This window comes from Pristiophorus japonicus, chromosome 14, assembly GCF_044704955.1.
Source record: "Pristiophorus japonicus isolate sPriJap1 chromosome 14, sPriJap1.hap1, whole genome shotgun sequence".
In the NCBI taxonomy this organism is placed as follows: Eukaryota; Metazoa; Chordata; class Chondrichthyes; family Pristiophoridae; genus Pristiophorus; species Pristiophorus japonicus.
Window position 1 is genome coordinate 168,738,348 of NC_091990.1, and position 27,383 is coordinate 168,765,730.

General features: G+C 46.7%; 1 protein-coding gene across 1 annotated transcript in view; it reads right to left on the reverse strand.

The window, feature by feature from the left end:
* Nucleotides 1-27,383, reverse strand: part of LOC139279543 (protein lin-54 homolog) — a 228,533-nt gene that overhangs the window by 43,121 nt on the left and 158,029 nt on the right. The window contains exon 9 of the mRNA XM_070898671.1: nt 479-570. Coding sequence (XP_070754772.1) covers nt 479-570 — 92 coding nt within the window. The remainder of the gene's footprint in view (nt 1-478; nt 571-27,383) is intronic.

A 27,383-nucleotide genomic window follows, 5' to 3' on the forward strand; every position in this document is an offset into this window, starting at 1 on the left:
ATTAAAACTCTTTGTCCCTTCCTGTCACACTCTGCTTATTCTTACCCACATCGCTACACTGCTCTATTGCATTGACCTTTCTCTTTACATATCTAAATTTCCCCTCACCTGACTCATCTAAATGAGACTGTCAGATTAGTGCAATTTTGTACTGTGGGTTCATGTTCATGAGGAACTGGATTGAGATTGCTGAACTTTAATTCACCTAGATTGTAGCAGTTAAACTTTCCAATAAATTGGCAATATTTTTTATATAAAGGCAGTCAGGAACCACCTTATTTTTTTCTCAAATTAAAACTTCAGTACTACTTAGTCCCGCCTAAACAGGTCATAATAAATCTAGACTCAACCTGTATTAGTTTCTTTGTTAAAACACTAAACATGGCCTCTTAATACCTTCTTTAGATGTCAAAGTATTTACTCTTAACATTGCCTTCACAACACTACTAATTTAAGATGCCGCATTACACGAACTTACCTTGTTAGAGATATAGTGGGAGGGATATGGACACGAGCCTCTGAGGCGAGATTGCCATTTTCAGGGATTGGACCACCAGGAGCTTGCTGTAGCTGTTCAAAGCAAGATCAGGTCATTGAAATACAGTGCTAAACATTTTTTAAATTCCATTATTGCATGTATTTTAAACATATTTATATATATATTTTTTAGATCTGCTGAGTTTAATTCAATCTCACTCTGAAGTTGTGGAATTGAGAATAGATTGAGTGAGAGTCTGTAAAAGAAAGCTCCAAAGAAACATATTTTACTGAAGTGTGTAGCCGGGAAAACTAAGGGTAATAGTGCAGCATGGCATGTCCAAGCTCTAACAGGGCTTCACATCTACAATTCCTCAAATGGGAGGTGCTAAGCTTAAAGCAGAAGGGAAGCATTCAAAATAAGAAGCAGAATCACAGGTGTACTACCTAGCACTGAGTAATAGAGTGACATTGCCAGTAACCGGATAGCATTGTATTGCCGTCCTGTGTAACTCAGCAGTTCTCTCAATCAGCAAGTGTGAATTGCAGAAAAGGGTGTCAATTTTCCCCAAAGCATTTTTTCGGCCTGGTTTTTTGGGGCCTAAGTACGCCAAAAAAAATTCTAAGTTACCCCGTTGGATTTCTTCATTTTGGCGTGGCCTAACCCGACCTTTAGTTTTGGGGATGGAGCCTTGATCTGCGCAAAAAGATCAGGCTGCCATGGTAACCAGAGACACAATGCGAGCTGAGGCTGCAAAGTGAGGCATACAGCCAGCTCCCAACACATTAAAAGAATTGAAAAACACATAGCAACAACTTACCTCCAACCCCGCCCGAAGGGCTTGCTGGTCCGGTCCCATTCTCAGTTCTCGGTCCTCTCTCTCTCTCTCTCTCTCTCTCCCTCTGTGGCGAGGTTGGAGGTAAGTTGCTGTTATGTGTTTTTCAATTCTTTCAGTGTGTCCGGGCATCTGCTGCGCCGATTTCCTTACCTGCGCCGATTTCCTTACCTCTCAGGAAGGTTTTTCTGCAGAGGCCACATACGCTGGCCTAAGCAGAACTGGAGTAACTCTCAGCTGGCCAAACTTCCCTAAATGGCCAGAATTGGTGCGGGTGGCTGGTTACGCCCCCTTTGGCTGAAAAAAAAACTGACCTAAAAAAATCGTAACTAACTGAGTTACACTGGTGCAAGTTGATTGGGGAAACTGGAGATTTTCAACTTTGGCCAAAAAGAGCAGCCTGCTCAAAAAAAACGGTGCAAACCACTGGGGGAAATTGAGCCCATAGTAACTGGCCAATGGCTCAGATGGTATATATATGGTGTGGCTACTGAACAACACATAACAATGTCCCACATTCGATCTCTGATTTGTGGTGAATTAGTTGATTTCAGTCAGAGTGGAAGCAGAGGCAGTACAATTGGCCAAAGAACCTGTGAGCTAGGGAGCAGAAAAGATCTGCCAGGTTACCAGCTCTTAATAATTCCTGTTGGAAAATGCATAATAGGTCAGACAAAGCAGGACCAGGCTCCATTGTAAAGTCCTAGCCCCTGACAAGAGTCACTATCCAGGCACAGAGGTGAGGTATCAGAGAGCAGCAGGATCCACAGAACTGTATGTCACCATGAGTCAGAATCCTCAGAAAAGGAGAAAATTGAAGGACTAAAAAAGGAATGAGGAATATTAATATTATTTATATTTGCACCTACTAGTTTACTGAAGTTAAAAGCTGAATTTTTTTTTCACTTTTTAAATGACTAAGAGCAAACCTCTCGCATCGAAAGCTGCTGTTTTAAAATTGCTTTCAAAATGTTTTTTTGTAATAGTTACTGCGCGGCCCCCGGCCTGCGAGCACCATTGGAGCAGGCCGGGGAGCAGAAGGAGCAGCATGGAGGTGTACCACTCCAGGGAGCAGCACGAGCTGGAGCAGGAGAGCAACGGCAGTGAAGAGTGACGTCATCAAGGTCCAGGTCGGTGATTGCAGTGCGGGCAGGTACAGCAGGAGCGGCGAGGTCGGGGCGAAGGAGCGGCGAGGTCGGGGCGAAGGAGCGGCGAGAGACTGTAGAGGGACATGATCGGGACCCAGGAGAGGCGTGAGTTCGTGGCCAGAAGATGCGAGGGCCCAGGGGCAGCACGGGCCAGTCCACACTGCAATATGTGTGCGCACTAGGTCCGTGCAGCAGAGCTGGTCTCCGATAGCCTTGCTACTGGACCAAGACCTAGCTCTGTCAAGCCCGTGTGGTGGCTGGTGTGCAACGGTCACCACACAGTAAAAAAATCCACGCATAGACATCTTCCACCCTTCAAGATTTAGTTCGGACCTGGAATATTAGGTCCATCATTGAAACACCTGTGAACTTTTTGACGTGGAAGCAAGTCATCCTCGATTCGAGGGACTGCCTATGATGACGATGACTGGCTATAATGGCCTAAATCTAGCTGGAGCAGGCATCACGCAGCGTGCATCATTAGTTAGACTTTTTCTTGCACCCTACAGCTCAAAAAGTACGTTACTGGAAGTAAGAGCTAATAAAAGCATGGCGAGGGTAACAGGGCATCTGGGACCATAGTGAACAACAGGACCAAGAGTCTATCGCATTAATTAATGAGATTTAAGAAAAAGAAACATAGGAACAACTGAGAAAGAGGGTTAATTAGAGCCAAACTAGGTACAGAAAGAGAAATAAAGAGAGGGAAGGAAAGATTGGATTATGAGAGAGAGAGAAAAAAAAGAGACAGAAAGGAAAAGTAAGAAAATATTAACATGTTTTAAACTTAAACTACATACAGGAATGAGACTCAATAGTTTAAATTGTTCCTTTTCTGGACCAGAGAAGTTGATTGGCATTGCATTAACAGTTCTCACTAAAAGGGTACTTACGCTGTTAAGTACCAGCTCTAACTTTCTGGGGCAAGTTTAATTCCAGTTTAATGTGCAAATACAGGAAGTTTGTCAAAATAACTCGGGGTGTTGAGAGCGACCTGCCATTTGTGCGAAGCTAACGGCGGAGTGGCGTAAAGCAACCAGCAAGTTCTACCGATTCGCAACTCATGGGGCTAGAAATATGGTTCTCACCAAAATTACAGTTATCGCATCGCTATCGCCATGAGGCCATAAATTCAGGCCTTAATTTGTGCAGCGGTAAAAATCGGCATTGCACGAGGATTTCGGCAACTGCAGTCCAAGGTCGATACCGCGGCGAGTTAGACCCAGGGAGGACGGAAAAACACTTAAAATAAATTGGACAAAACACAAAAAGAAAATTCACAAAATATTTACAAGACACATATCTGGGGAATCGCTGCAAAAGAATTAAAATATAAAAACATTAACTTATCTTTTTTGCAGGTCTTCATACTTACATGAAGGGCTGCAATGCAGCTTTTTCCCTGTCGGCCTTTTTCGCACAAAATACGGATGTGCGCAGAGACAAATTTTTGGCGAAGGCGATATTTCGAGGCTTGCATGGCGGCGGTCCTCTCTCCAGCGGTATTTGAAAAGCACCGCCGCAAAACTTCACCAAATTTTCCGCCGACCGGGTTTTCACCACAAAAGGTGAAATGGCGCCAAAAAGCCGGTTGCAAAATCGCCGAACTTCCAGCCCATGGTGTATCTCTTCGCCTGAACTTGCTGGCTGCTTTGCACATTATCAATGGCGTGCGTTGTGAACATGATATTATTTTCCCCTCAAAATTTGGGCCAGTACTTCACACGCAAGTTGAGAGAACGGTAACATAGTGGTTATGTTACTGGACCAGTAATCCAGAGGCCTGGACTAATGATCCGTAGACATGAGTTCAAATCCCACCACAGCAGCTGGTGAATTTAAATTCAGTTAATTAAATAAATCTGGAATAAAAAGCTAGTGTCAGTTATGGAGATCGTGAAACTACCGGGTTGTCGAAGAAATCCATCTGGCTCACTAATGTCCTTTAGGAAAAGAAATCTGCCGTCCTTGCCTGGCCTGGCCTATATATGACCACAGCAACGTGGTTGACTTTTAACTGCCCTCTGAAAAGGCCTAGCGAGACACTCAGTTGTAGCAAACTGCCACGAGAAATAATAAGAATAAACCATGCGCACTGCAGTGGTTCCACCTTCTCAAGGGTAATTAGGAACGGGCAATAAATGCCGGCCTTGCCAGCGACGCCCACATCCCAGGAACAAATTTTAAAAATACAAATCCAGGCAAGCAATGATTATATTTGCTCCCCTCCTTTCCTGAAGGTGTTGATTTTTGTTCACAATGACCATTCTTCCTGTGTGAGCTTAGACAGTGAAGGATATATTTTGTGATTGGTTCCAGTCTATTTACAAATGTTAATGGGACGTAACCAATCAGAAAAATAAGACCTGCTATGGCAGATTTCTATCCTTTTAGCCCGCTAATGAATGTTCTGGTTAGGTCTTGCACTGACAGCAGAAGCACCCACCAGTTTGATGTTAATGTTTAGATGTTTATGTAATTCCCCAGCTTTCACTAGGAAAATGTTGTGTCAAATTTGCCTGTCACCTCAAACAGACTTTTAAGGGTCACGGATCTTGATTTAAACACAGTGGAAATGTAGGCAGGATCCGTTTATTTGCTGTATTCAGTTGGGTCACTCATTTTACAACCGTATTAAGCTATCCAGAAGTTACCAGAATGCTTGCATATGTGGATTGCTGCAGATAATTGGGGCAGGAATCCGTTTGAACAATGGCATATCCTCCTTGGGTGCCTTGAATCACATTGTGCTATATGTAGGTAGGCAAGTGCTTGTAGGATGTCGTATTTGCTACATGACTTGCGTTATAATTAATTGCTTTAATATTATTGATAATTGCAAAAATAATTATGCATATCACAGTTTATTTCCATTATATTAATATTTCTGGGCTCTGAAATCCGTCTTGCTTACCTGTGTTAGATATTCTGTAGGCACCACAGTGTATGCCAAATTGCCCTTGTTCAGTGCTGGGACCTTTGCAGAGCCAGCCGTTAAATTGGGGAGGTTGGGCCTGATTGATGGAAAGAAAATTGGAGAGGCACACTGCTGAGAGAAAGGCTGGGCCACATTTACTGCTGGACTCTGTCCCTGAGAATTTATTTCCAGAAAAGATCAAGGTGAAGGAAAGTTTATTTCACTTTTAATTATGTACATTGACATGTTTTGACGCACATTGCATAATGATATCTGACTGTCTGGCAAACCATCAAAGTCCACCAAACACTTCAATAAAAACTGTGCTACTTTGATTCAAAAGCCAGTTAATTGACAAATTTAATACATATTTCATTGTTTCCAGCAGGGGTTAAATCACCAATAGAACCAGATGTTCCAGTTCCCATTTGCCACTATTAATTTTTTTTTCAAGTGAGAGCATTTCAAACAAATTGAATTGATCTTTTGGTGAGTTTTGTTTATTCCACTGAATAGAACAGGAAGGTTCTAATATAATACCAAGGAGCTCAAAAATACTACACCTGTGCTGGTATAGTCCTTACTACTAGGGGGATCAAGGGGTATGGCGAGAAAGCAGGAATGGGGTACTGAGGTTGCATGTTCAGCCATGAACTCATTGAATGGCGGTACAGGCTCGAAGGGCCAAATGGCCTACTCCTGCACCTATTTTCTATGTTTCTATGGTAGAACACCAGCACTGCCAACACTGCACGAGTCTGGTTCCAAATCTGGAGTGTAGAGATAGAAAATGAACTAGCCTCAAAAAAGTTTTTACCAAGTTTATGGAAATGTCATCTTTAGAATACAACTGTTCACAGTTAAACATTGTAAATTGTGAGGTTTCTTATCCCAGATTTAATTTCATTACATGTGGGCATGGATAAATTTCACAGGTTTGGGCCTTTTACCTTTGGTTGTTCACTCTCAGTAGCAATGAAAAAGGCTGCTATTAAACCGCACTGCTGGCCTGAGGCCAGTAACTGTTTAGTACAAAGCACAGCCAGCAATGCTCAAGTTATATTGCAAGCTGCACTGTGTTTGCGTGTTTATATGCATTTGCAGGGTTCACCTCACTGGTGGCTATTTTTTAATGTTAGGAGAAAGTGGTTGGAACATTGAAAAGCCTGTGGTAAGTTTGTAAACTGCCCAGGAGGTCCAATGAATGGCCGAACTACTTTTTAAACCCAGATTTTTACCACACTGAAGTTTTACTCCATTCAGCGCCAAGCCCAAATGATGTTAGACGTATTGTGTTCCTAACACAGATGAGACTGCACACAGGGAGGTTAAAGTAACAGTGACCTCAGTTTTTAATAAGACACTCCAGAGTGAGGAACAGGCCTTAGGGGCTGGCTTATATACAGTGCTCCCAAGGGATGCTGGGATCCCTTGCGACTTCAGGGGATGAGCTCCCTGGTGGCGGAACATGGGAGTGCATGCTTTACAGATACACAACATCACTGCCCCCCACGCAAAGCCAAAGTGAAAACTATTTACAAGGTGAGGTGATCGGGAGCCTTTCTTTCCCTGGTGGACCGCCTCGGTACAAATGTCTGTTCTGGTGTGTTGGCTGTGCCCTCGCTGGGCTGGCGTGTTGTTGGCCCTGCAGGGCTGCTAGGTGAGCCTGGCCTTGCTGGGCTGTTGGGCGTGATGGGTTCAATTTCCTGGTCCGGCGTGGTGTCGTTGATCCTTTGGGTGTGTGTTGTGGGTTCGAAAAAGATGGTGTCTGCTGTGGGTTGTTCAGGGCAGTCTGTGAACCGCAGCCTCGTTTGGTCCAGGTGCTTTCTGCAAATTTGTCCATTGTCTAGTTTGACGACAAACACCCTACTTTCTTCTTTAGCTATCACCGTGCCCGCGATCAACTTGGGACCATGTCCATAGTTTAGCACATACACAGGGTCATTCAGATCAATTTCCCGTGACACAGTGGCGCAACCATCGTTTACATTTTGTTGCTGCCGCCTGCTCTCTACCTGATCATGCAGGTTGGGGTGAACCAGCGAGAGTCTGGTTTTAAGTGTCCTTTTCATGAGTAGCTCAGCTGGGGGCGCCCCTGTGAATGAGTGGGGTCTCGTGCGGTAGCTGAGCAGTACTCAGGACAGGTGGATTTGGAGTGAGCCTTCTGTAAACTTGTTTAAGGCTCTGTTTGATGGTTTGTTCTGCCCGCTCCGCCTGCCCATTGGAGGCTGGTTTAAACGGGGCCGAGGTGACATGTTTGATCCCATTGCGGGTCATGAATTCTTTAAATTCGGCACTGGTGAAACATGGCCCGTTGTCACTGACCAGTATGTCAGGCAGGAAATGGGTGGCAAACATGGCCCTCAGGCCTTCAATGGTGGCGGTGGCGGTGCTTCCCGACATTATTTCACATTCAATCCATTTTGAAAAAGCATCCACCACCACCAGGAACATTTTACCAAGAAACAGGCCCGCATTGTCGACATGGATCCTCGACCATGGTCTGGAGGGCCAGGACCACAAACTTAGTGGTGCCTCCCTGGGCGCATTGCCCAACTGAGCACACACGCTGCATTGCCGTACACAGGACTCTAAGTCAGAGTCGATACCGGGCCACCACACGTGGGATCTGGCTATCGCTTTCATCATTACTATACCCGGGTGTGTGCTGTGGAGATCCGAGATGAACGTCTCCCTGCCCTTTTTTGGTAGCACTACGCGGTTGCCCCACAACAGGCAGTCTGCCTGAATGGACAGCTCGTCCTTTCGCCACTGGAATGGCTTAATTGGCTCTTCCATTTCAACGGTAGGTGCTGGCCCTGTTGAAATGCAGTTTTTTACTCGGGAAAACAGAGGATCTTGGCTGGTCCAAGTCCTAATCTGGTGAGCCATGACAGATCATTTATCATTTTTAAACGCTTCCATGACCATCAACAAGTCTGCGGGCTGTGCCACCATCAACAAGTTTGCAGGCTGCGCCATTTCCACCCCCGTGGTGGGCAATGGTAGCCGACTGAGAGCATCTGCACAGTTCTCGGTGCCTGGTCTGTGGCGGATGGTATAGTTATACGCTGATAGCCTGAGTGCCCACCTTTGTATGTGGGCTGAGGCATTAGTATTTATCCCCTTGTTTTCAGCGAACAGGGATGTGAGGGGCTTGTGATTGGTTTCCAGCTCAAATTTGAGGCCAAACAGGTACTGATGCATTTTCTTTACCCCGAACACACACACTAATGCCTCTTTCTCAATCATGCTGTCGACCCTCTCGGCCTTAGACAAGCTCCTGAAAGCATATGCGACAGGTTGCAACTTCCCCGCAACGTTAGCTTGTTGTAATACAAACCTGATTCCGTACGACGACGCATCACATGCTAACACAAGTTTTTTACACGGGTTATACAATACAAGCAGCTTGTTGGAGCATAAAATGTTTCTGGCTTTCTCAAAAGCAATTGCTTGGTTTTTTCCCCATACCCAGTTCTCACCTTTGCGCAATAACACATGTAGGGGCTCTAAAAGGGTGCTTAACCCCGGTAAGATGTACCAAAATAGTTGAGGAGTCCCAGTAACAACCGCAGCTCCATGACGTTCTGTGGCCTGGGCGTGTTCCTGATAACCTCTGTCTTGGCGTCTGTGGGCCGAATACTGTCCGCCGCGATCTTTCTCCCCAACAACTCCACTTCTGTTGCCATGAAGACGCATTTCGACCTCTTCAGCCGCAGCCCAACGCGATCCAGTCGCTGGAGGACCTCCTCCAGGTTTTGTAGTGCTCGGCGGTGTCCCGACCCGTGACCAATATGTCGTCCTGAAAGACTTGAGTAGGCTCTCCATGTTTCTTTGGAAGATTGCTGCAGCCGACCGAATTCCAAACAGGCATCTGTTGTAGATGAACAGTCCCTTCTGCGTGTTGATGCAGGTGAGGCCCTTCGAAGACTCCTCCAGCTCCTGCGTCATGTAGGCCGAAGTCAGGTCGAGCTTGGTGAATGTCTTGCCTCCTGCCAGCGTCACAAATAGGTCGCCTGCCTTAGGTAGCGGGTATTGGTCCTGTAGCGAGAAACGATTAATAGTTACTTTATAATCGCCGCAAATCCTGACCGTGCCATCACTTTTGAGTACTGGAACAATCGGGCTGGCCCACTCGCTGAATTCCACTGGGGAGATGATGCCCTCGCATTGCAGACTGTCCAGCTCGATTTTCATTCTCTCCCTCATCATGTGAGGTACCGCTCGCGCCTTGTGGTGAATGGGTCGTGCCTCTGGGACCAAGTGGATTTGCACTTTTGCCCTGGAAAAGTTTCCAATGCCTGGTTCAAAAAGGGAAGGAAATTTGTTAAGAACCTGGGTACATGAGGCCTCATCGACATGTGATAGTGCTCAGATGTCATCCCAGTTCCAACAGATTTTGCCCAGCCAGCTCCTTCCAAGCAGTGTGGGGCCATCACCCGGGACAATCCAGAATGGCAGTTCGTGCACCGTGACCTCGTAGGTGACCTTGACCATGGTGCTGCCCAGGACAGTAATAAGCTCTTTAGTGTACGTTCTCAGTTTCGTGTGGATGGGACTCAGGGCTAGTCTGAATGCCTTGTTGCACTACAATCTCTCAAACATCTTTTTAATCATGATGGATTAGCTAGCGCCAGTGTCCAGTTCCATGGCTACGGGTAAGCCATTCAATTTTACGTTTAGCATTTCGTCGAAAATGTGTGCACCCCGTGTACTTCAGCATCTGCCTCCTCTCTCTGAGGCTCGAAATTGCTTTGATCCAGCATGGACCGATCTTCCTCTGCCACGTGGTGGTTAGCAGGTTTTGCAGAACTTGCAGCTTGTTTGCAAGCTCGTTGGAGGTGCCCCATTGTTCCACAGCTCTTGTAAACATACCCTTTGAAGCGGAATGAATAGGCTGAATGGAAACCTTCACAACGCCAACAATGTGTGAATTGCCTTGCATTCATCCTTTCTTGCGAACTCTGAGTCATCTGGGTCAACTGAGGACTGCTGGCAGTTGCAGACTCGTGGGTTCTGCCCTGTACATTTCTGCTTGCAAACACAGTTCCAGTTAATTTATGAACATTGCTAGCACTTGTGTGCTGAGAGATTTGTTTGGTGTTATCACTGGTGGACATAAATGCCTGTGCTATCGCAATGGCCTGACTGAGGGTCGGTGTCTCTACAGTCAAAAGTTTTCGTAGGATGTTCTCGCAGCCAATGCCTAGTACAAAAAAGTCTCTGAGCATTTGCTCCAGGTAGCTATCAAACTCACATTGTCCTGCAAGTCGCCTTAGCTCGGCGATGTAGCTTGCCATTTCCTGACCTTCAGATCGCTGGCACGTGTAGAACCGATACCTCGCCATCAGCACGCTCCCCCTCGGGTTAAGATGCTCCCAAACCAGTGTACACAGCTCCTCATACAACTTATCTGTGGGTTTCACCGGAGTCAGAAGATTCTTCATGAGGCTGTAGGTCGGTGTCCCGCAGACTGTGAGGAGGAACGCTCTCCTTTTTGCAGCGCTTCCTTCTCCGTCCAGCTCGTTGGCTACAAAGTACTGGTCTAGCCATTCGACATAGGCTTCCCAGTCCTCACCCTCCGAGAACTTCTCCAGGATGCCCACAGATTGCTGCATCTTTGCGTTGGATTCGTATTCTCTTCGCCAGTTATTGTGTTCCTAACAGAGATGAGGCTGCACACAGGGAGGTTAAAGTAACAGTGACCTCAGTCTTTAATAAGATACTTCAGATTGAGGAACAGGCCTTAGGGGCCGGCTTATATACAGTGCTCCCAAGGGATGCTGGGATCCCTTGGGACTTCAGGGGATGAGCTCCCTGGTGGCGGAACATGGGAGTGCATGCTTTACAGATACACAACAAGATGGATTCTTGGAAAGATCATTGTAGCCTTTCATTGCTTGCCCACTGACACCTGGGAGTCCCTGGCCAAAGACCGCTCTAAGTGGAGGAAGAGCATCCAGGAGAGCGCTGAGCATCTCGAGTCTCGTCGCCGAGAGCATGCAGAAATCAAGCGCAGGCAGCGGAAAGAGCATGCGGCAAACAAGTCCCACCCACCCTTTCCTTCAACGACTCTCTGTCCCACCTGTTACAGGGACTGTGGCTCTCGTATTGGACTGTTTAGCCACCTAAGAACTCATTTTAAGAGTGGAGGCAAGTCTTCCTCGATTCCGAGGGACTGCCTATGATGATGATGATGGGGCTTGAGTCGGTTCCAGATTTCTATCAAAGCGAGAGTGCTCGTGTAACAGCCTAAGTTAGATAGATCCACTTTAGTGTAAATTATACATTATGGGGTATATTTTCAACTTGCTGCCTGGGCATAGAACTGCCATTGTGGGCTGGCCGCCCGTTATTGAAACTGTCTGATTTGCGGAGAGTTTCCATCACCAGTGTTCATCAGCGAGATCTCCACTCAGGTTGAAAATTAAAAATCTATCCAATGCATTTGCAGTGCTGTCTCATTCCGGTGTCTCATAAATTAGGATAAATAGAGTGCTAACCTAAAGGTATTATTTAAAATATCTGGTTATGAATTTCAGCAATAGAATAGTCATCTCATTTAAAACATTTGCATCAGCTACATTTCGCGCTGAGGGCCCCAGAGAATAATGACATTTTTTTCCATATACTGACGGACACAAAGACAGCATTGAGTGGTGCATCAGGTGAGCTCTGTGCGACTATTGGTATCACGTGATGACTCACCCAACAGCTGAGCAGTTGTAAAAGTAGCTGATGAAAAAGCTCATTGCACAGCTGAAATAACAAAGGTGAGCCTGGTGCTGGCGGCCTGCAGATCTGCTGTTCAATCAGCTGTTTTTTCTGAATGCTGATCTTGCCGGGTGGTTCATGAAGTGATACAAAAGGCTCACAGTTCAAGCTGTATCCTTCAATTGAAAATAATAACTGCAGCACTTGCAGAGTTTGTGAATACAGCAAAATAACTTTTTAACATGAATATAACCGGTTTTATATCATTTCTGTGTAACCTGTGTGCCACTGAAGTCAGATACAGAGACGCACGCACATGCACACACGCACACACATACCTTTGTGCTATGTAATAATTTTCATGCTGATTTTTATAGCCCAACATTTGGTGCAAAAAGAGTACCTCGACCTCATTCTGCTTTAGCTGCACAGCTCTACTTATTCACATCTTTGAAAGGGGCTTTCATAATGGAATAATGTTGTGTTTGCTCCACTAGGTCCCGAACTACATCGTGAAGGGTGGAAGATGCCCGTGCGTGAATCTTTTTAACGTGTGGTGGCTGTTGCACACCAGCCACCACACGGGCTTGACAGAGCTAGGTCTTGGTCCAGTAGCAAGGATTACCCAAGACGACTGGAGACCTGCTCTGCTGCACGGACCTAGTGCGCACACATATCGCAGTGTGGGCTGGTCTGTGCTGCCCCTGGGCTCTCGCCTCTCCTGGGCCCCGATCACATCCCTCTACAATCTCTCGCCGCTCCTTCGCCCCTCCTGCTGTGCCTGCCCGCACTGCAATCAGCGACCTGGCTTCGCAGCCGTCGCCCTCCTGCAGCAGCACGTGCTTCCCCCTGCAGTGGTATGCCACCGCACGCTGCTCCCTCCGATGGCCCCGGCCTGCTGATGGTCTTGCAGGCCAGGACCGAAGCACCACAGCACATATGTAAGCACCTACACATGATGCAGTCTATGGGGCCAAAATTTCCCTCTTTCCTTCAGGCCTGTGACCACCACAAATCGGCGGCCACGCTGTGGAGTGAAGTGGCCGCCGACTTTTGGTGGAATGGGCGCCGTTAGCCCTTTAACTGAAGGGGAGAGCCGTGGTGACGCGGCGCCGTGATGACGTCATCGTGGCGGTGACTCCGGCGGAAGTTGGGAGTGGGTGCAGAGTCACCGCCGTGTCTTTGCTGCTCAGGTGTCGTCACCGCCCCCATTTACACCAACTTCCGGATCACAACAAAAAAAAACAAGGAGCGGAATTTTGCGAAAGAGTCGACCTGAACTGCAGCTGCGGTAAAAACCATGGAAATGGGGTGGGGGCGCCCCATTCCAGGCGGGGGGCAGTTTCTACCCCTATGTGTCTTTGCATATATACAGAAGAACAGACTTTCAGTGAAAAACTAGAGTACTGTGCAAGAGGAGTGACTAGTCTGAAAGACAACATTATTAATGTGCCTCACACATGCGGAGAAGGTGAAAATAACAAGGGCCTAAATTAAATAAAAAAACGTTTTTATAATCTGCAATCTTATAGCTAGCTTGAAGAGACTTTAAATTGGTAAGAATATCTCTATTGGTGTCTCTAAATAATAGGATCATCACTAGAGACAGACTCTCAATGGAGACTATTGTATTTACAACCAGTCCCAATTTACCATTTCTAATTTCACCCTCTATACCCACGGCAAAACATCGAGTCGTAACCAAATGCAATTGAGGCTAAATGGCACGGACCATCAGTTTCATTGACAGAATGCCATCTTCCAATTCGAACTCATCATCATAGGCAGTTCCTCGGAATCAAGGAAGACTTGCTTCCACTCTAAAAATGAGTCCTTAGGTGGCTGAACAGTCCAATACGAGAACCACAGTCCCTGTCACAGGTGGGACAGATAGTCGTTGAGGGAAAGGGAGGGTGGGACAGGTTTGCCGCACGCTCTTTCCGCTGCCTGCGCTTGGTTTCTGCAAGCTTTCGGCGATGAGACTCGAGGTGCTCAGCGCCCTCCCGGATGCACTTCCTCCACTTAGGGCGGTCTTTGGCCAGGGACTCCCAGGTGTCAGTTGCACCTTATCAGGGAGGCTTTGAGGATGTCCTTATAACGTTTCCTCTGCCCACCTTTGGCTCGTTTGCCATGAAGCAGTTCCGAGTAGAGCGCTTGCTTTGGGAGTCTCGTGACTGGCATGCAAACAATGTGGCCTGCCCAGCGGAGCTGATTGAGTGTGGTCAGTGCTTCAATGCTGGGGATGTTAGCTTGGTCGAGGACGCTAACGTTGGTGTGTCTGTCCTCCCAGGGGATTTGCAGGATCTTGCGGAGACATCGTTGGTGGTATTTAGAATCCCCAATTCTAACTATTAATTGCGTGATAGCTAATTGACCCGGAATTTCTTTGGAGCTGCTCCTGCTTGCTCCACAGGTGCAATTTCGGTGGAAGTGTGGTGGAAATCCCATTTACACAAGTAAACAGTGGCGGAGTAGGAGCACTTCCTCGTCTCTGACAAAAATTTCTTCAATGCTTTTAGCAGCTACAGTGTGGCTCACTAGTGCTGCCATATCACTCCCTGATACCGCCGTCATGTATCAACAAGCAGCAGTGTGAGGAAATGGGCAAAGTACCAGCATCTTTCAAAGCAGCAGGAATATTATAAATTACATTATCATCAGGGAAGGAGTTGGGAGATTTTACAACAGATGGATGATATTACCAGCTGGGAATACGATACTTCATGTATTTTCATTTGTAAGTAGTTTTGAACCGTCAATTATGTCATGTCTGTACAGACTGCAAGTGAAGACTTGTTTTGCAACTTGCGTAAAGGGAGCAGTTCAGGAGATTTGGCAGATTTTTTTTTTCTTTGAGTGAATTTTATCTTCCTCCAGGTGAAGCATGCTAGTGTGAGTGCATGGAACGTTTTTCCACCCAGTGACAACCTCCACCACTCTGAGGTCTGATGTAGCACAACCAGTCATCGAATAGGCCTCCCTTCACTTTGGTCCAATTGCCTTCCCAGCATCCTCACAAGAGCATCTCCTATTTTACCAGTGTGATCATTTTATACTTCCCACATCAATTGTACTTGCAGTATCTCTGAATCAGCGCTGGGAATTTCCTGAGCAGTTTTCCCGATCGGCTGCCGTAACTTCAACGGAAACCCCGTTTACACATGTATCAGAGTTTCCAACAGTCTTCCACCATCATCATCAGAGGCAGTCCCTTGGAATCGAGGAAGACTTGCTTCCACTCCTGAAGTGAGTTTTTTGTTGGCTGAACAGTCCAATACTTCCACCAACGTTATGACAGCTGACTGGGAGAACCCTCGAGTAAATTCTCAGTTGAAATTTTCAGTTCAATGCCAAATTTGGGTCAGTTTGGAGAGTATGAACTGGATTGATACTGTGCTAACTCATGTTACATACAACTGTGACAATTAGCAATGGCTTTCACCCGATCAGTCTGAGCTGGATTTGAAGCCAGGCACAGGAACAGGAGTAGGCCTTCAAGCTAATCCACCATTCAATGAGATCATGGCTGATCTATATCCTCACTCCATTTACCCGTTGTGGCTCCAAATCCCTTAATCCCCTGACCTAAAATAACGATCTATCTCAGTTTTGCATTTTTCAATTGTACTAGCCTCAACAACTTTATGAGGGAGAGAGTTCCAGACTTTCACTATGCTTTGTGTGAAGAAATGCTTCCTACCTTCTCTCCTGAAGGGCCTAGCTCTGATTTTAAGGTTATGTCCCCTTGTCCTGAACTCCTCTACCAGGGTTAAACATTTCTCTCTATCTCCCCTATCAATTCCTTTCAAAATCCTAAAAACCTCAATCAAATCATCCCTTAACCTTTTATAAAACAGGGAATACTTGCCTAGTTATGTAATTGCTCCTCATAATTTAACCCTTGCAGCCCAGGTAACATTTTGGTGAATCTGCGCTGCACTTTCCAAGAGCAATATATCATTTTCTGAGGGCTGGTGGTCAGAACTGTACACAGTACTCCAGATGTGGTCAAAGCAAGGTTTTGTACAGTTGTAGCAACACTTCTGCCCCTTTATATTTTAGCCCTCTAGATAGAAATGCTAACATTCCATTTGTCTTTTTTGATTAGTTTTTGTACCTGACCACTACATTTTCATGATCTGTGCATCTGGTCCCCTAAATCTCTTTGGACCGCCACTGTTCCTAGCTTTAAATCATTTAAAAATATTCAGATCTGTCCCTTTTTGGTCCAAAATGGATGATTTCACATTTTCCTGCGTTGAAATCCATCTGTCACAGCTTTACCCACTCACTTAATCTGTCAGTGGCTCTTTGTTATGTATTGCCCCGGTTTACATTACTATGGCACCAATCCTTGTGCCATCTGAAAACTTGGATATACGGTTCCCTATTGTGTTATACTGGCCCCTTTCTATTTCTCATCTAAATGCTACCTGGCTGGGAAGTCTAGAACAAGGGCTTACAGTCTCGGGATACGGGGTAGGAAATTTAGGACCGAGATGAGGAGAAATGTTTTCACGCAGAGGGTGGTGAACCTGTGGAATTCTCTACCACAGAAAGCTGTGGAGGCCAAGTCACTGAATATATTTAAGAGGGAGATAGATCGATTTCTAGATACAAAAGGCATCAAAGGGTATGGGGAAAAAGCGGGAATATGGTGTTGAGATAGAGGATCAGTCATGATCATATTGAATGGCAGTGCAGGCTCAAAGGGCCGAATGGCCTACTACTGCTCCTATTTTCTATGTTTCTATGTTTACCCCTCGGCGACATCATCCATAAACACATCAGGTTCCACATGTTGACAACACTCAGCTCTATCTCGCCACCACCTCTCTGGACCCTCCGCTGCCTCTGATTTGTCACACTGCTTCTCCGACATCCAATAGTGGATGAGCAGAAATTTCCTCCAACTAAATATTGAGAAGACTGAAACCATTGTCTTTGGTCCCCGCCACAAACTCCGTTCTCTGGCCACCGTTTCCATCCCTGGCAACTGTCTGAAGCTGAGCCAGACTGTTCACAACCTTAGTGTTGTGCTTGACCCCAAGCTGAGCTTCCGACCACATATCCGCTCCATTACCAACACTGGCTACTTCTACATCCGGAACATCGCCCGACCCCGAACCTGCTTTGCCTCAGCTCATCCGCTGCTGAAACCCTCACCCATGCCTTTTTTAGCTCTAGACTTGACGAATCCAGTGCTCTCCTGGCTGGCCTCCCATATTCCACCCTATGTAAACTTGTGCTCATCCAAAACTCTGCTGTCTGTATCTACTCTACTTGCTCCGTCTCATTCACCCATCACCCCTGTGCTTGCTGACCTACACTGGCCCCCAGTCCAACAACACCTCATCTATGTTTTCAAATCCCTCCAAGGCCTCGCCCCTCTCTATCTCTGTAACTTTCTCCAGCCCTATAAGCCTTCGAAATCTCTGCACTCCTCCAAATTAGGGGGCCGTATTTCACCGTCCCCGAAGGGACAGCTACCGTGGAGTTTGGGCGGTCGACCGGAAAAATCGATGGGCCGTCGCGGTCGGGTACTTTTCCCTCCCCGAGCCATATTCAGCTCGACGGGGGATTTGAGCGGTGTTCACTTCCGCCGGAAACGATGCGGTGAAGCCGCTGTAAAGGAAGGTTTCCAGCGGTGGGCTCTGCAGCGTGCGGGCCGCTGGAAAGGGACTAACACAGCGACATTCACCGAGGGAAAGGTCGAACTTTTCCCGTCAGTGCCCCCGCGAGGTTTCCGATGCGGTGCTCGAACACAACACCACTGGGGCCCTTTGGTCGGTAAAAAGTTTTATTACTTAGTGTTTTTATTTCATTTTCCAGCATCCGCAATATTTATCCCTTGATATAGTTTTATTAATTGTTTTGGCTCCATTAAACCTGCTGAGTGCTGCTCAGAGGTTTGCACATACCCCGGTACTTTTGTACAACTTTCAGGTCTGACTCTTTAGCGGAGGCCTGTGGGCTGCAGAGACCTGCTTGGCAGGGTTCACCCTGAGGATGGGAGGAGTGTTGGGAGGGTGACACCTGGTCAGAAGCAGGAGAAGGCGTCGCCGTCAGCACCGTGCAGACAGGCAGCGGGCAAAGGAGGCAGCAGCCATGATTCGTTCATCCTGCGCCAGACCAGTGTACCAGCCGTCTTCACCGGCCCGAATCGGGGTTGCGGTTGGCTGCTTGGGGACAAGGGATATCCCCTGTCCACTTGGCTGCTCACTCCACTGCGGAACCCCAGGGCAGCGCCAGAGCATGCCGACAATGACGCTCATTGTGGCACCAGGTGCATCATCGAGCAGTGTATCCTTAAGCTGAGGTTCTGGTGCCTGGACTGCTCTGGTGGCACCTTTCAGTACTCTTCTCAATGAGTCTTCATAATCGTCGTGACCTACTGCATGCTGCACAACCTGGCCATCATGAGGGGACAGCCGCTGGAGGTCGAGCCAGCAGTAATACCTGAGGAGGAGGAGGAGGAGGCACAGGAGGAGGAGAAGGAGGAGGAGGAGGAGGCGCAGGACGAGGAGGAGGATCACCGTCGCCCCAGAGCTAGGAAGCGTCGACCCATTGCCACCCTGGAAGGGCCGGGTGCAGACTGGCCAGCACCCTCCTGGGAGGGTGCGTCCTCACATATATAGAGGTGCCCGACACCTCCCCTGCAATCTCCCTCCATGCATTATGTACTGGCGGTCTGCCAGGTCTCCTCACGTCAGGAAACAGTATTCTTCTTGGCTCTCCTTGCACCAGCCATCCTTCCAACCTCCTTCCCCACCCTCCTCAGAGCCTTGTTGCAAACCCTGCTCTTTAAAAAGGCCAGGGAGCAGCTGGCTCATTAGAAACCCTTACCTGCATGCTGAATTTCTTAGAGGGTGATAACACTCCAATTAAGACAGTCACATCGATGAAAAATCCACTTTGGAAGGGTTCGTTAGCATTGGACACCATTTGTTCACTTTGGGAGCTGAATATGGGGGTGGCCCAGCCACGAAAATGTTTTGCCGCTAATGGCCACAAAAGGATAGGGGGAGCACCAGCTTTCCAGCGGCACTGAATTTCGAGCTCGAGGTCTCTTGCACACCCGCAATTTTAATCGCTTCACCATTGACTGCCGTGTTTTCAGCTGCCTTGTCCCTAAGCTATGGAATTCTCTCCCTCAACCTCTCCGCGCCTCTACCTCTCCCTCCTCCTGTAAGATGCTCCTTAAAACCTACCTTCCTGACCAAGCTTTTGATCATCTGTCCTAATATCTCCTTCTGTGGCTCGGTGTCAAAAATGCTTTTACTGATATTGCTCTTGTTAAGCACTCTGGGACGTTTTGCTATGTTAAATCCCCTATATAAATGTAAGTTGTTAAAAAGTCATTAATAAATATAGTTAATATTTGAGGGGCCAGCATAGATCCTTGTGAGACTCCACTATCACTTCCTTCCAATTTGAGTACACACCCATTATCCTTAGTCTCTGTGGTTTACTTGCCTAAAAAATCTCCTAACCAGATGAATAATTCGCCTTTAATTCCTTGAGATTTAATTTTTGCTAACTGTCTCTTATATGGAACCTTATTGAATGCCTTCTGAAATTCTATATAGACCATAGACATTCCCCAGACTACTACTTTAGTTACTTCCTTAAAAAATTCAATTAGTTTCATTAGACATGACCGACCGTTTGCAAATCCATGTTGACTCTCTCTAATCAACTCAAATGTCTCTATTCGTGCTCAGTCAATCTGTCCTTAATTATAGATTCCAATAAATTCACCAACACAGATGTTGGACTAATAGGTCTATAATTTCCTGGTTTCTCTCTCTCCCACCTTTCTTAAGTAATGCACTTACATTTGTAATTTTCCAATTTAAAGGGATAATTCCTGAATTGAAAGCACTTTGGAAGAATATGGCTAAAGAATCTGCAATTTCCTCACCTACTTTCTTTAAAACCCCGGGGTGAAAACCATCAGGTCCTGGGGATTTGTCAATCTTTAGTGCCATTATTTTTTGAATACTGTTTTCTTGCTTAAGTTAACATTGGGGAGTTCCAGTCCTTGATTCATTAGTTTCCCTGTGGTGTGAAGACTGACACGAAGTAATTATTCAACAAGTTTGCCATTTCCTTATTTTCATTAGCCATATTCCCTCCATCGGTTTTTGAAGGGCCCACATTAGCCTTATTGTAGTTTTACCCAGTAACAGTTTTGACCATTTTGCTGTCGTCAGTCTCTGTCTGATTCTGTTAAAGTCAGAATTATCAAAATCTAGAACTGTTTTACATTTTTCCTTATCAAACCTAACATTGAATTCGATCATATTATAATTACTGTTTGATAAACGTTCCCTTACTGTTAGATTATTAACAGTAAGGGAACATTGATTTTCTTCTAATATATTAGTAAAGCTTTTTGTGTTAATCTGGATCTACACAATTCTTTGTATTTTAAATATGCTCTTTCCTTCAGTTTTATTTAATCATTCACCTCTTTTGTCAACCATGGCTGTTTTATATGGTAAGTAGAGCTCTTACTCCATAGGGGTTATGTTTCGCTTAATACTAGTCATTTATTCAGCTAAATTTGTTTTTAAACACCTCCCACTGTTCATCTGTAGTCTTACCCAATAACAGTTTTGACCAGTTTGCTGTCGTCAGTCTCTCTCTGATTCTGTTAAAGTCAGCCGTATCAAAATCTAGAATCATGGGGCTGGACTTTCCACTTAATGGCCAATGTTCCAGCCTTAGCGATGTTTCAGCCTTCAGGATCACTGGAAGATCGCCCATTTTTGGAATCGTTATTTTTCGGCTTTTTTTTTTTGGGGGGGGGGGGGGGGTGGGTGGCGATGCGAAATGGGAAGCAAGGCTTCCCGAGCAACGGCCTTCTGCGCATGCGTTTTTTTTGCAAGCAAGTTTTCCCGCGATTTGGGAGGTCAGGGGTTATCCACACATGCGCAGAAGGCAAAGGGAGGGGGCGAAAGAGAGAAAGAGAGAGAGGATGGAGAGAGAGGAGGAAGGCAGAGTGAGAGAAAGAGATAAAAGAGACACAAAAGATATAAAAAGAGATAAAGATAAGAGAAAATGTCATCATCAGACAGTGAAATTAGTGTGCATGATGTGGAGGGGGGGAGGAGGAGGGCAAAGCCCTTCTCGGATAAGGCGATCTTCTGTGGAAAGTCTAGTCCTTAGTGACTGTTATGTTTCTCCTTTTCAAACCTAACATTGAAATCGATCATATTATGATCACTGCACGATTAATGTTCCCTTACTGTTAGATTATTAAATAAGTCAGGCTCATTATTAAATCTAGTTTGCTGTGATGCCTCTCCACAGTTAAGTATCCCACTATGCTCACTATCTAGATGCATCAGGGGTGAAAGGACAGCGTATCCAACATTTAGAACAACCCAGTCCCCCAAGATTGACCTGGTTTGTCAGGCGATGCCCTCAGAAGTTTGACATTGTTTGCAGATATTTTTATTGTACAGCTTTGAAGCAAATGTTGATACTGAAAATATAATATAGTCAAGAATCTGCTGCACTTTGTAATAGCACCAGCAAGGTAATTCACAGATGACGTGTAACACATTGAACATGTGGCCATAGCAAGGAGACGCCTGGATAAATAGCATTTGTGTCCACAATCCACATGCACAGTTCCCATTTCTAAACTGTGCTAATATGGCACAAGGGGAGGGAGCAGCTTCCAGTTGCATCATCATCATAGGCTCTTCCTTGCAACGAGGATGATTTGCTTCCACGCCGAAAAGGGATGAGTTCAATGAAGGACCTAATATTCCGGATCCTGAACTACATCCTGAAGGGTCGAAGATGCCTGTGCGTGGATTTTTTTAACGTGTGGTGGCCGTTGCACACCAGCCACCACACTGGCTTGACAGAGCTAGGTCTTGGTCCAGTGGCAAGGGTTAACCAAGACGACTGGAGACCTGCTCTGCTGCACGGACCTAGTGCGCACACATATCGCAGTGTGGGCTGGCCCATGCTGCCCCTGGGACCTCGCCTCTTCTGGGCCCCGAACTCACGCCTCTCCTGGGCCCCGATCACATCCCTCTACGAACTCTTGCCGCTCCTTCGTCCCGACCTCGCCGCTCCTGCTGTACCTGCCCGCACTGCAGTCAGCCGCTGCCCTCCTGCAGCAGCGCGCGCTGCTCCCTGCAGTGGTATGCCACTGCACGCTGCTCCCTCCAATGGCCCCGGCCTGCTGATGGTCTTGCAGGCTGGGACCGCGCCGATTTCCAGGCTGGGCCACTGCACGCTGCTCCCTCTAATGGCCCTGGCCAGTTGCACAGTAGCACTGGATGCGGACTTGGAGCAGGCTGCCCATCCACTCTCGACTGAGCACAGTGCATTGTGTGGAAAAACCCAGAGGAGGTAAATGGAATCTCATTAGTAAATAATCACCTCGGCAGAGTACAGAGAGGAAAATGGGTGGGCAGGGTCAGAAGCCTGTAACAAAGCCAGTCCTATTTTCTGTGCATGGATGGGAAAACAAGTTAGCTGTCTTATGAATATGTGCTCCTTCCTCCGTGTACTGACCTCAGACACAATGCCAGCAAGGTGCTACAGGGGTACCTCGGAGTCTCTGGGTTACAGAGGGGGGATAAATCAGTCAGGGTTCCCAGCCATAGCCATAATCCAGTGGAGTTGATTGGGCTTTGCTGTGATGTCTCTCCACAATTGAATATGCGACTATGCTCACTGTCGAGGTGCACACACAGGACTCTCATGAGAGGCGAAGAGAAAAGTGAAAGCCAAAAATAGAACATAAAAGACAACGCTCTGCCGCTAGCCTAATTGCATGTCTGTCTCTGCTCCATCTGCTTGGTTCAATTGCTAATGGCACAGTGATTTCTGGCTTCAGTACAGGGCTTTTGCAGTGTCAGTGCACATAATAGGGACAAATGAATGCAGCAGCTTTCTGGATAACAACCTGACAAAAAAACATCTTAAGGGGCCATCAAGCATTCAAGCAACTTGACAAATTATCAAACCATGTATTGTGAGGTTTGTCATGACAGATTATCTTCCATGACCTATCTTTTTTTCCCTTCCATTCTGAAGATATGGACTTATGAGGGACAATTTTCCAATCTTTCACTGTTGACACGGAGCCTCGCCCACCTGAAATGTATATTGAAAATCTGGGCGCATACTGAGCGTGATTTTGCAATTATCATGATGGGGAAATGTGCCTGAATTTCCAATATGCATTTCTGTTGTATGAGGCTCCCTGCCAACAGTGCAGTCAGCAAATTGTGTGAGAATATGTTGTGGTTTCACAAGTGACAGCAGCCCTCAATACATTGCCCAAGGTCGTATCCTTCATATGTGTGCCCAGACAATGAGTTTCTTCAATACTCTAATAATGCATCTTCAAGAAAGAGGCTGTCTGGACTTTCACAACCTAAAATATCTCTTGCATAAAGCTTCTGAAGTTCTAAGTGACTTGGCAAAGTGAAAAAAATTTTGAGTTCTTGTAAGATTTTTTTAGTTTTGGGCATTTAGTGGACGATTTGCATCTTGCCTATTTTGCCCAGATTTTGTTTTCTGTGGAGCTGCTGTTGCAGCTTTATGATCCAGGTAAAAGTTCCATAAGTTGGTCTAAAATGGTAACCATTTCCAGAAAATAGGTTTGGTAATACACACTGCGATATGTGTGCGCACTCAGTCCGTGCAGCAGAACTGGTCTCCAGTCGTCTTGGGTAACCCTTGCCATTGGACCAAGACCTGGCTGGTGTGCAACGGCCACCCCACGTTAAAAAAATCCACGCACAGGCATCTTCCACCCTTCAGGATATAGTTCGAGATCTGGAATTCTGGGTCCTTCATTGAAACACCTGTGAACTTTTTGACATGGAAGCAAGTCATCCTCGATTCGAGGGACTGCCTCTGATGATGATGATATTCAACAATGGAAAAAATTATAACCAAACTTGATTCTCCTTTCATCCATCCTATGTTGACGTGTATATTCCAACAGGGATCACTGTATTGTAACCGAGTGTGGAAACCAGCTCATTTTGCCATTTATCGCTCAGGATCACTAAGGCCTATTAGAGTGCCCCATCTGTTGTCCAGTTGAGATTAACTAACTCAACATGGAATGGGTATCAAACCGTGGTGCAATACTGGGTGCTGCTTTTACTCAGTAGACAACGGATATTTCACTGGGGCCAAGGGCGCCTAAGATGGAGGCTAGAGTGTGTTCAGCCAATAGCAGCTGCAGAGGTATCCTGGTGAAGTTTGAAAGTGCAATTGTAAACGATTTGAGTGGAGAATTTTCTTCCAGGGTTTTCCGGTTAAATTTTTTCCATACGTTTAACAAACATATATACTTGTGTAGGATCAATTCTCAATGCCTCCTTTCTAGACTGAAAAGCCTACGGCGGTGAAATTCCCTCCCACCAGCGCAGCGTTAAGTGAAGAAAGCGACGGCCGCTGCTCTTCCACCAGCGGGTCCTACGCGCACTCCATTTTTGGCGTTCCGGTAGCGCTACCATTCTAAAGCAGCGCCCTGAAAAGAAATGGCGGAATGATGACGTCAACTGGCGTCCAATGCCAACTTAACATCCGCACTGCGCACTTCGACCTTAGCACTGAGTTCAGCGCTGAGCCCTAAGCCATGCCAGGTAAACCCAGCGTGCAATCAGACTGACAGAGATGTTGTCAGCACCACTTAAAAGGGACACGCACATCTTTCAGGTAAGTTTGCATTTAAACTTTTGGACTGTTTTTATTGTTGATATTATTGAAGTAGTGGCTTACTGCAATAAATGTTAAAAGATTTTTTAAGTGTGTAGCGAGTGCTGCTCGAGGCTTGCAAGGCCTCAGATGGTAAAGGAAGGCCTCCGAAAATACAGAAAATGCTGGAAATACTCAGTAGGTCAGGTAACATCCATGGAGAGAGACACAGAGAGTTTACGTCTCAGGTCGAGATGCTGCCTGACCAGCTGAGTATTTCTAGAATTTTATGCCGTCATTTCAGATTAACAGCATCCGCTCGCAGAGGGAAGAAGCCAAGGAGGAGGAAGCCGAGGAGGAGGAAGCCGAGGAGGAGGAAGCCGAGGAGGAGGAAGCCGAGGAAGAGGAAGCCGAGGAAGAGGAAGCCGAGGAAGAGGAAGCAGAAGGAAGAATGCAACCCAGACAGCCCCTTTTTTGGCCGGAATATCCAGTTGGAATCATCCGCCTGCGGTCTCAGTGACACAATCCCAATTCCCCTTTCAACATTAGTCCCACACCTTTCCTTCCCTTCCCTCCGTTACTAACTATCACAGCGTCCTCTTGGCCATAATACTTGAAATAAAAGCCAGCACAAAGCAAACTTTTCAATCCAACTTCATACATCAATCCATCCAATATGACATCTAGAAAGTAACGCATCACCCTTATGCATTCGCTTAGTGACTGTCTTGTGCGTGCCTTGGCCTAGCCTACCCCAGCATGGCTGGTGGAAGGCTGCTGACTTTCAGTAGGGGACACTGTAAATGGCTTTGCTGTTCGACCTTGAGGAACTGGTGGCTGGGAGTGTCAAAAAATCATCATCACCATCACCATGGAGTTGTGACGATGTACAGAAGACATATCAAGTCGTTGGAGATATATTACCAACGATGTCTCCACAAGATCCTGAAAATCCCCTGGGAGGACAGACGCACCAACATCAATGTCCTTGCACAGGCCAACATCCACAGCATTGAAGCACTAACCACTCTCGATCAGCTTCGCTGGGCAAGCCACATAGTTCGTATGCCAGACAAGAGACTCCCTAAGCAATTGCTCTATGCGGAGCTCCTTCACAGCAAACGAGCCAAAGGTGGGCAGTGGAAACGTTACAAGGACACCCTCAAAGCCTCCCTGGTGAAGTGCGACATCACCACTGACACCTGGGAGACCCTGGCCGAAGACCGCCCGAGGTGGAGAAAGTGCATCCGGGAGGGCGTTGAACTCTTCGAAACTCAACGCTGCGAGCGTGAAGAGGTCAGGCGCAGGCAGCGGAAGGAGCATATGGTAAATCAGTGCCACCCCACCCCCCCCTTCCTCCGACGAATATCTGACCCACCTGTGACAGGGTCTGTGGCCCTCGTATTGGACTGTTCAGCCACGAAATAACTCATTTTAGGAGTGGAAGCAATTCTTCCTCGATTCCGAGGGACTGCCTATGATGATGTGGTGAGGGGAGAGTGGGAAAGCAAGAGGTGCATGCCAGGAGGAGGATAACATACGAGGATACCAGCATTTGTATCCTTTCAGCCCCACCGCTGGCCAAGGGCTCAGCCATGCCTCTGCCAAGAATGGCAACCATCTCCTCCAAAGGGATGAGATGAGGCTAGAAATGGGAGATGTGCCTCGTGATTGGTGCAGATTGTTGATACGTGAGTGATTATGTGGGGGTGGAGCCGTGCTTTGAGCAGGGTGTGAGGCAAGTGACACAGTTGGTAGGAGGGGAAAGCTCTTCAAGATGCATTCGCTGACCTTGACCGCTCATCTGAGGTCATGAAGCTTCTTTGGCCTGGTTGTGGGGCGGGACACTGCTGGCAGTGACGGCCTCGATGATCTGGTCCCACATTGTTCTTTCTGGGGGGCCTTCTGGCCCCTATGGGTAGAGGATCTCTCTTGCATTGTTGACCCCCCCAGCACAAAGCTGGAGTGCTGCATGTGAGACCCTGGCTGCCCCTTTCCTGGCTTGCTGAGCCATTTGTGTTAGTGTTGAAGCACTTTTAACATTTTTTTTTTAGGTGCGGAAGATAATTCAGCTTAAAGAGCTGAAGATGCCATTTGGGATTTATTTTTCATGTTTAAGGGGTTTTTTGAAAGGCCGTAAGAGATGAAAGATACATTTTTTCCTCTTGATTTTAATTAGTTTTGAAAGCATTGCCCCTTTAAATCATAGCCTTTTCAATTGGCCACAATTCATTGCGCACACCATGGAAAGAAGCTGCAATGCCATTCCTGGACGGGAACTTTGGATTGGAAGCCTCCACTAACGCAACCAAGAGTGCATTACACAGTATGTTAGCGCTGCACGACAAATCTCCAGGCCCTAGCATGAATTTCTCTCTGGTACCATTTTCAGCGGCCTTAAACCCGAGGCCACGGTGACACCGGCAGGTTTCTGTCAATGTCCAATTTTTCCCCCTACGTTTTCCCAGTGTTTCCTCATAACTCAGTCATGTGACACTAGGCATCATCCTTATGTCTCATCTCTGTACTGCCTTCAGTGCTTGAATGTCTCTCTCGTTTCTTGGTGACCAAAACTGGATTTAGTACGCAAAGTGAAGTCTA